General features: G+C 45.0%; 1 protein-coding gene across 1 annotated transcript; it reads left to right on the plus strand.

Moving 5' to 3' along the window:
- The first annotated feature begins 323 nt into the window (after positions 1-323).
- On the plus strand, positions 324-10,017 carry ZNF622 (zinc finger protein 622). Its single transcript, XM_042806624.1, has 8 exons — positions 324-412; positions 1,415-1,580; positions 2,511-3,119; positions 5,984-6,235; positions 6,954-7,116; positions 7,904-8,016; positions 8,884-9,027; positions 9,619-10,017. Exons 3-8 carry the CDS (start codon positions 2,513-2,515, stop codon positions 9,744-9,746), a joined length of 1,407 nt encoding a protein of 468 aa, XP_042662558.1. The 5' UTR covers positions 324-412; positions 1,415-1,580; positions 2,511-2,512; the 3' UTR covers positions 9,747-10,017.
- Positions 10,018-10,307: the final 290 nt, after the last annotated feature.

A 10,307-nucleotide genomic window follows, 5' to 3' on the forward strand; every position in this document is an offset into this window, starting at 1 on the left:
TCTGCCGCTCCCTTGTTTCCTCCCGTTGGTGGCCCGGCGTGGACTCGCACCCACTAAACGCTGACCCGACCCCCTTAAATGATTTTTTTTCGGGGGCAGCCGCGGGGGTGCCCGGCGCGGTGCCGGGAGGGCGGGCGGGCGGCGGGGGCCGCGCCTCCTCCCTCAGGCCTCGGGCCTCCTGACGCGGGCGGGGAGCGCCGCGGAGCCTCCGCGCCGCCAGGGGGCGGCAGCGGCGGCGGGGCGGGCCCTCCTTGCCGGAAGCGAGCGGTCCCCGCCTCTCCGGCGTGGCGTGACGTGGCGTGACGTGACGTGACGTGGCGTGGCGTGGCGTGGCGTGGCGTGGCGTGGCGTGGCGGTTTCCGGCTGGCGGCGGCGGCGCGGAGGGACCCGGACCCGGGCCTGACGGCGGCAGGTGCGTGTCCCGGGGGTGCCGGTCGCTCTCCCTCCCTCCCTCCCTCCCTCAGGCGGAGGCGCTCTGCGCGGCCCGGCTGCGTCACGGCGGCGGCCGCCTGCGCCCCGTCTCGTGCTAAACCTTTTTTTTTTTTTTTTTTTTTCTTTTTTTTCTTTTTTTTTTTTTCCCCTTACCCCCCCGGGTTTAAGTTGTCCCTCCTGTTGTCCCGCCTCTCAGTTCAGGCCTTTCTGTCTTGTGTGTCGCTCTGACGGACACCAGCTCGATTTAAATTAAAGTAAAAAGCTGCCCACATCAGGCGTCATAAAGAGCCCGTGGGGAGAACCCGCTCTGTCCCGAATTACCTGGCCGTGCCGTGGGCTGAAGGCTTGGCAGTGCCTCGGGTTCTGTTTTACTGAGCCTCACGCAGGGGAAGATAATGTGCTTTGGGGTTTTGGGGGTTAAAACGGTCGGTGAAAATGCACCCGGGGAATAGGAAGTGCCGGCCCAGCTATACGGCGTTCTGCAGGTCCTCTTTCAGCTTTATGCAGCTTGGTTTGTAAACATTATTTCTCCTATTAGTGGTAAGATACTAAAGTTTATTATTTTAGATGCTCTCAGTTACATATGTCATTTGATATGTTCTCTGTTTGTTTTGTTTTTTGTTTGGTTTTTTTTTTTTTTTCACCCTCAGGGTAATTTAGTGTGTAGCTGCAGTTTACCTGTAATAGACCGGAACAAACCGTTTAGTCGGTGAGGTTTCTGTAAGGAGTGTGTGATTAACAGCAAACGTGGTTCTGCATCGGTTTATGGCAGTAAAATACCTGCTTGGGCCAGGAAAGGGATGGGGAGCTCTGCAGGTGGGAGGGAGATGCTTCAGGGAGCAATCGGGACCCCTCCGTGGGCAGAGAATGCATTTTCCTCCGAAACAAAAAGCATCTGTTACACTGAGTGGATGCTTATGGTATTTCAGATAAAAAATAGTATGGCCTTTATTTTCTGTTAATGTATTTTCTGTCACTGTAGGATTACAGCTAGTGCAAGCAGAAAATCAGGAACCTGGTCGTGCCAAGGAACGAGTGTTTCATAAAGTACCTTTCAACTCTGCATATTTGTGTCACCGCTGCTTCTCCCTGTTGGTAGCTTCTGGAAGGGATTGCTGTTCCTCTACCTGCTTTCAGACTTCCTGATGGTTGGTTTGTTTGTTTGTTTTTTTTCCACAGTTATTTTAAATGGGTTAAACGATGAGGGTGGCTTTAGTGATGTCTAGTTAGATCACATTTTTTGCTCCTTGCTTTTGGAATGTTCAGGAGATTCCATCAACTTTGTTTAAGAAAAAGTTAAGTTTCACTGAACACTGAAAAGGAAATGTGTGGCTTTGGAAAGGACAGCGTTGGTGACAGGTCACTGCCTTCCACTTGTCCTGTGATAGCCCCAGTGACGCAGCTCAGCTGGATGGCTGGAAGTGGAGGAAGACAGTGGCTTCAAGCTCTAGATCTAGATATGACTGACTGCATCTCCAGATTAACAGTTCTGAAGGGTAAAGTGTTGTTGACAGTACACGCAGTGTTCCAAAATAGATGAGAGTTGTTGTTTTTTAAATGTAGTAATGATTTTTTCTGTTTGGTGAAGCTGTGGAAAATAGGCGTGAAAGCAGGTTTTCCCTTTTTACCCTTATTTTGGAGCAATCGCTAGTGTCCTCAAAAGCCTATGGTTGGCAGAACATGAGCTTGATAAGAACCTTTAGTTTCTGATCTTGAGGAATTGCTGCAGAGCCTTCGAAGCACTGCTGCTAGGGCTGGAAACCCTCCCGTTCTGTGTCCAAGCCCTGACAAGCACAGTAGGTGCTGGGTCCAAAGCTGGGATGCTCAGATGCTGCTGTAGTACAAGTAACCTTGGATAACTACATTACACATTTATTTTGTCATATTTTGCACCTTCAAGTATGTAACATGCTGCTTGCTAGTGCTGGTGTTTAATAAATTTAGTTCTGTACAAGAACTGTATGTCTTATGCTGCCTTACATGGGTGCCATCAGGATATGGTGTTTGGGGTTTTTTTGTGGCTGTTACTTATCTTTGTTAGCATGTTTGTTTTGTTTTGTTTTTTTCCCACTCTCTAGTAATGGCAACCTACACTTGTATCACCTGCCGTGTGGCTTTCAAGGATGCTGACATTCAGCGTGCCCATTACAAAACTGACTGGCACAGATACAACCTGAAACGTAAGGTTGCTGACATGCCTCCTGTCACTGCTGAGAATTTCCAGGAGAGAGTCCTAGCGCAGAGAGCAGTAGCAGAGGAGCAGAACAAAATCACTGCCACTTACTGCACAGTCTGCAGCAAGAGATTCTCCACCTTCAATGCCTATGAGAATCACTTGAAGTCCAAGAAGCACCTGGAGTTGGAGAAGAAAGCTGTTCAAGCTGTCAGCAAGAAGGTGAAAATATTAAATGAAAAGAACCTGGAAAAGGGGCTGGCCCCGGAGAGTGTAAACAAAGATGAAATGAACACAGCTATTCAGCAAGCCATCAGAGCTCAGCCATCTTCATCTCCGAAGAAGACACCTTTACCTCCCAGTAATGCAAGTAGCTCTCCGGTTTCCATGGGAAGCACCAGCTTATCACAGAGTAGAGAACGATCAGAAAAACCTCCACGGCTACAGTGGTTTGAACGGCAAGCAAAGAAGCTGGCCAAACAACAAGCAGAGGAAGAAGAGGATATGGAAGAAGGTAAGGCAGTAAACATACTGACAAGAGATAGCTTGGGGCGAGCTATGTAGTTGTTGGTTTAATGTAAAAGCCTCCTTCTGTTCCTGAAGTAGTACAGCATTTTCTGTCACAAAAGGTCTAACTGTTGATGAAATTTTCAGCTTAACAAAGGAGTTAAGGTTGGCCCGTGCTTGTAGTCAGGGTCTGTGTGTTAGCGTTGGAACTGCCAGCTGCTCAAGATACTAATGCATGTGAAGGTTGAATATAAGCAGTTACTAGTATGAGCACTAACGCAGAATTCCAGGGGAAGTTTCCCTTAAGGAAGGCTAACACGAAAGGTTACCCTACTTCTGAAAAACAGATGAACAAAAATCCAGTCAAAATCATTTGCTGTTGTCCAATCAATCACTGTACTGGTCTGTTGAAGGGAGGTGGGAGCGGGGTTGGTTTTGTTTTTCTCTTCCCATCAAGACCAAGGGAGAAAGTTTGCTCCTTAGCCTGACACTGCGTGGCATAGCTTCTCAGCATATTGGCATCTATAGTAAAATGGGTTTAAGACTTGCCACCCCAACTATCTGTTCCTGCTGCTTCACCTTCAGCACTTATGTGGATACAGCTCTCTGTTGGATGTCAGCCTAGAAAGTGGAGAATTTAAAAGATTAGAGCTTCAGAATTCCCAGAAAAATGTTATTTTTAACCTGGACACTTTCAGTGGTGTAGTTTACAGTGCAGCTCCAAATTGATCTATTTGGAGCAGTTGAATGAGGTGATTAAACTGCAGCGAGGGGACAAGTACAAACGAAGTGGGACCATACTATGCCAGCTTCATTACTGAAACCGTTGTATCATGTTATTGCAACTGTTAAAGCAGTTTCATGCTGGTGAAATTTCAGTTACAATTCGGGGAATCTGTTCTTCAGGAGAAGAAATGTATGCATCTTAACATGTAAAGAAGGAGCCAACTTGCACCTGTTTTGTATTAATGTATTAGTCATAAATTGTAATGCTAAAATCTCAGTAGGTTTCTGAATGCTAATTTTCCTTTAAAGTGTTTGTCCAGGAACATTTCCTACAAGTCCTGTTAATCCAGTGTCAGACTTTTAAAATTATTAAAATATATCCTATAGCAAAGATCTCTAATTAGCAGCCACAACACTGGGAAGCACAGTGTTCCCTGTGCTCAAACACTCTCTGTGCATGGCTGTTGGAAGATGACCAGTAGGAACAGAGTGCTGGGAAACACTCACTGCCCCAGATCTGAACTCCTTAAAAAGATTTCTGGACCCTTCTAACAGTATAATCGGGTTGCTGGTCCATCTATCTATTAATGAGCTCTGAGCTAACCTTGCAAATGTGTAAAATTGCTAGTGTATCTTGGTATATAATAACGTAGAGTATATCTGTGACAGCTGGCTTTTTTCTTCTCTCTTGTTAAAGATGTATGTGTGAACAGGAGTGTGTTTTCCCTCACTGCTGAGTCACTGCTGGAAATGAGCATTTTCATGATTCTGACAGTTGTATTATTTTTAATGAGCCACGCACGTGTCCTTGTGCTGTGGTGAATTAAATTTAAGGCTTTGAAACAGCAATAAAGTGTTAATAGTTGAGAAAATGGAGGGGGGAAAAATACTGGATCTGCCGACTTTTTTATGAGCAGACTTGAGCTTTGCTGCTCATGGAATTATAGCATGGTTTGGGTTGGAAGGGACCTTGAAGACCATCCAGTTCCAGCCCCCCTGCCCCGGGCAGGGCCCCCTTCCCCCAGCCCAGGGTGCTCCCAGCCCCGTCCAACCTGGCCTTGAACCCTTCCAGGGAGGGGGCAGCCACAGCTGCTCTGGGCACCCTGGGCCAGCGCCTCACCTCCTGCACAGGGAACAATTTCTGCCTCATATCTAGTCTAATTCTACTCTCTTTAAGTTTAAAACCATTACCCCTCATCCTATCCCTGCACTCCCTGATGAAGAGTCCCTCCCCACCTTTCCTGTAGCCCCCTTGAAGAACTGGGAGGCTGCTCTAAGGTCTCCCTGGACCCTTCTCTTCGAGCTGAACACCCCCAACTCTCTCAGCCTGCCAAAGGCATCTTACAAAGAAATGTGTTTTACTGGCAACAGTATATTCTTACACCTGGAAGTGTGTGGCACTTAGCTGTAAGAATAGAAAATTCAGTATTTTCTACGTGTCCTGGTTTGAGCTGAGATAGTGCTAATTGGGTTATTTTTTTTCCTTCTTTCTTAGTAGCTAGAAGTGCTCTGGTTTAGATTCAGTATGGGATTTGATATTAGAACAATGTTGATAATGTACTGGTGTTTTTAGTTGTTTCTGAGGAATCATGGACTTTTCAGCTTCTCATGTCCGGCTAGTGTGCTGGTACACAAGAAGATGGGGGGAAGCACAGGCAAAACAATGGACCCAGATTGGCCAGTGGAATATTCCATATCATATAATGTCATGCCCAGTATATAGATAAGATTTGATCGGGAAGCTCAATTCAGGTTTTTGGGGTGGTAGTTTCAGGATTCTCTCTTCTCTGTGATCACGAGCTGGGACTGGGCTGGGCATCGGTCAGCAGGTGGTGAGCAATCACATAGTGCATTACCCATTTGTATTTTTTATTATTACTATTAATATTATAATTATTTTAATTTTGTTTCAATTATTAAATTGTTTTTATCTCAACCTACAGGTCTCCTTACCCTGACCCCTCCAACTCTCTCCCCTATTCCCTGGGGGTGGAGGAGGGTGAGCGAGCGGCTGTGTGCTGTTTGGCTGCCAGCTGGGTTTAAACCACGACACTATGTTCACTTTTTCTAATTTAATTGGGACTTGTTTTGCTTGGGAGAAGTAATCATGTAAATAAATGTGTTTTTTTAAACTTCCTTTAAAAGGCTGGGAAGATATGGATTCCGATGAAGACATCGGCTCTGAAGAAGAGATGGAAAGTGTGGGAGAAGAGGAGGAGCAGGCAGAAGCTGAAAGCACTCTGGCTGTTGGGGCCATACCAGTCACAGACTGCTTGTTCTGTCCCCACCATTCAAGATCTCTCACAAAAAATGTGGCCCATATGACAAAAGCTCACAGTTTCTTCATTCCAGACATAGAGTACCTTGTGGATCTCAGAGGTCTAATCAAGTACCTGGGTATGCTTGTAAATGCTCTATGATTTTTTTGATCAGGATATTTATATACATTTATTGCTTCTTTTCACTTCGATATGATTTAAAATGTTTTTGAGGGTTTTTTTGTGTAAAATCTGAGTGCTGTCTAGTTCAGTATTTTGATCATGAACAGAACCACAGGCTTTCTGGGGAGAGTGAGAGAAAACCCAACTGAGGAAACCTGTGGTCATGTACTTCTCTAGGTCTCCCGTTGTTTTTCTAATGTTGAGAAAGTTGTTCAGCTAACATGAAATTTAGACCAGAACTCTATTGCTAAAGTGTGCGTATGAGCTGTGTTATCCTACTAGTGAGTTGCAAGTATTTACCTCATTGGTTTACAATAACTGTGAGAGCAAAAATCTAGAAAAAAAATGTATCTTCTGTGAAGTCTACAAATAATGGATGAGAATAAAATAATTTTGGAGTGTCATACAGACAACTGTATTGGAAGTATGAAATTTATTATTGAGACTATGTGATGATCCATACCTTGTCATAAGAAATCTTTAAACGTACAGACTTGTCCCTGATGGAACCATATGGTCAAGGCATAGGAACAGCAGGGTTTTTCTGGAAATAAAGAGCTCAGGGCTCTTCCTTGGTTTCACTGTCTGCCAGCTGGGGAGGCTACATCACAGAAATATTAATCGTTGACCAGGGAGACTAGTCAGACCAATAGAAGTGTCAATGTTTTCTGCAGGAGAGAAAGTTGGCGTTGGGAAAATCTGCCTCTGGTGCAATGAAAAAGGGAAATCCTTCTACTCTACAGAAGCAGTACAGGCTCACATGAATGATAAAAGCCACTGCAAACTCTTCACAGATGGAGATGCTGCCCTGGAATTTGCAGACTTCTATGATTTTAGGTGAGGACACCTTTGTTTGAGTGGAGCAAGACAGGGACAGACAAAAAGACAGTTGTATATTAATTCAGAAACTACTATTCATTCTTAAAATTTAGCCTGTTTCTAGTTCTGATGCTTTGTCTGGCAGGTTCAGCAGTTTTCTAGGTGAACGTAACAACAGGATTGGTTCTCACCTGTGACCACTAATACCAGTCCTACATGAAAATATATTTTGAATTCTGTTTTGTATGTTTGCTGTTACTGAGTTTAGATTTCAGTTCACCAGCAAAGACACTAAAAGGGCGTAACTGTCTCTTCCATTACCTTTCAGGCAAATTGTGGGCTTAACAGCTCTGGGTTTATGGGTTTTTTAAGTAGCTGGAGTTAAAGAGGACTGCTGTGGTTCAAAGGCCTCTTGTTGAACTTCCTGTGCCTTATCCTAAGCTGTGTTCATTTTGGTCAGAAAAACCTCTTATTATGGTGACAGGTGGATTTAGTGGAGCTTCTTGGAGCGGTCGCTCAGTAGCTGTGCAGAGCTGGTGGGCTGCCCAGTGGTGGCTTTTCACCGTCAGTCACTGTTGAGTGTGCAGCAGCAGAACTGTGCTGAGGTGTAGAACTGAGTGGAGGAAGGGTGGTCCTTGTCATCAGGCTCTGTTCGGGGCAGGGTGCTACTGGGAAGAGCTCACAAACCAAGGTGGGTGGAACGTGACAGTGTTGCTGGCTCGCTGTGGCTGTTCTTCTGTGTAATGGGTCTGGAGAGCTGGGGCTGCTCACCGTGTGTAAACCGTGTGCTGCTACTCTTCCACAGGAGCAGTTACCCCGATCACAAGGATGGGGAAGATGTGGAGGTGCCTGGAGAGCGCCCAGCAGAGAGGGAGTTGGATTATGATGATGACACTATGGAGCTGATCCTCCCTTCAGGTTTGTGTTATGACATACTTTCTCTGTGTTTCTCAGAGCTGCGGCCGTTGCCTCCAGCATTGTTGCAAGTGTTTTCCTTTGACAAGGGAGAAAGTAATTCTACATCCAGGTGTCTGGGGTTTTGTCCTCACCTTCCATTATTTTTACTACCAAGTAGTTCAGCTTCTTCAGCATTAATGTGTATGTGGACCGGGGAGGGGGGGTTCCTTTGCCTACTTTACCTCTTCGTTAATGTGACTCATGATATACTCCCAAGAGTTTCCATATCTTGTTTTTGTGCAACTTGGAGAGGCTATATAACTTAGACTGTGCAGTGTAAGGGGTTTTTATGCAGAAGGGCAGCTGGTAGCTAATTTATTAAACTAGTTCAGTAAAGTGAATTTATTTAAACAACCTTACTCACCTTGTATAGCATTTGGCACTGTTGCTTGCTTTTGTTTTGTTCTGGTGTTTTTCATATGAAGGGACCTCAGCCCTTTCATTCCAAAAAGTGCTGCCAGCTATGCAGTTGCAGAAGATTTCATGAATGTCAACAAGTTACTTCCCTGGTTACTCGAAACAGCATGGCCTCTCTGCTCATTCCCCTAATTAACATTTTCTTTTCTGATATCAGCCTGTTTATTATCTGAGCTAAGGCCTCTTGAAAAACAGCACTCTGTTTTTTTTAATTCAGGGGAGAGTGCAGTCCAGCAGCTCTTACAGCGATTACTTTGAGTTCCTAATAGTCCTAAAGTTTTTAGGGTTCAGGGCCTTTTAAAAGCATTTCTCAGCATAGGGATTTTCCACAGTTGTCACAATATGCTCGAATACGGTATTTCAGAAGCTGCTTCATTGCATTGTGCATAAGATGTCCCCTTCTCTGAACAGGTGCAAGAGTGGGTCATCGTTCTTTAATGAGATACTACAAGCAACGGTTTGGTCTGTCAAGAACGGTGGCTGTTGCGAAAAATAAGAAAGCTGTGGGTCGGGTGTTGCAGCAGTACAGAGCTTTGGGCTGGACGAGTCAGACAGGTAAGTGATAACGTGAGGTTTTTGCAGAGGAGGAGGATCTGGGATGTCATCATTATGCAAGAGGTTGATTTTGTTTCACATTTGTGGGGTTTGATGCAGTAGCTTGTCTTCCACTCGGTTCCCTTTCATTCCTGGCATCCAAGCGGAATAAGTTACAGGAAGCTGTGTGTAAAATCCCTTGCAGCTTGCGTGCAAGCTCTTCAGTTCATGAGCATGTGGTGACTTCTAAGATTTGTTGCTTTCTGCCTGTCAGAACCACTGCTCTTGCTATTTAATAATGAAACATAAACCGTGCTTCAACAGTCAGAATACTTTTCCACTTGGGGAGCAGTGATGTGATCCATATTCACTTTTGAAATAAAAGAATTGCACGTTGGAATGTAAAGCAACCTTTTCCCTTAATCGTAGTCATGGGTGATCACAGAGGGAGCTGGCCTTTCCCAAGGGAAAAGTGAAAAGAAGTGTGCCAGTATGAAAAGGAAAACATAGACTTAACTGCTGATGTAAATGGACAGGTTAGGTGGTTTGCATGTAAGTAGTAAGTAAGCTTACAGACCTTTATCCCTCTTTCTTCCTCCTCTCTCCCTGAAGGGGCAGTCTCTGCTCAGCAGCGTGATATGCAGTACCTGCAGAGGATGAAGTCAAAGTGGATGCTCAAGACAGGGATGAGTAACAATGCTACAAAGCAGATGCATTTCCGGGCACAAGTCAGATTCTGAGTTCCCAAGAGAGCTGCACGCAACTGGTTTTGAGAAGGGGGGGTTAATGGTTTCTGGGTCAAGGATTCTGTTATTAAAACGGACTTGGTACCTGTCAGGTGGGGATGTGTGTGCTGGTGTACCTTCCTGTCTGTGAGAAGAGTAGCAGGGAGCTTGTCTCTTCCACTAAAACGATGGCTGGCCTAACTTAAAAAATAAAGTATCTTAAATGGAATATGTGGCAAAATAGTCATGGCTATGAATAAAGATGCATGTGTAGTCTTGCTGCCCATCTTTGCAATCCGTTTCTGTGGGGCAGTTGACCCTGTAATTTGTCTTGAGTATCTTCTGTTTCCAATTCCACAGAATGGTTGAGGCCAAGAGGAGATCCTAAGAGCCTGAGAATGGAGTGTATTGAAGGTTTTAACTTGTGGTGCCAGGTACAAGTTAGTTGGGTGTTTTGGACTTCTAGCTGGTATTACTGAGGTGAAACTTTGAGAGCAGATCTTCTAGGAAGGTTAAGTGATAATTGAAGAAATGCACTGATGGAAAACATAACTCCAGGATTAATACTGTCTTCAG

The sequence above is a fragment of the Tyto alba genome, unplaced genomic scaffold (assembly GCF_018691265.1).
Source record: "Tyto alba isolate M040663 unplaced genomic scaffold, T.alba_DEE_v4.0 Super-Scaffold_48, whole genome shotgun sequence".
Lineage (NCBI taxonomy): Eukaryota > Metazoa > Chordata > Aves > Strigiformes > Tytonidae > Tyto > Tyto alba.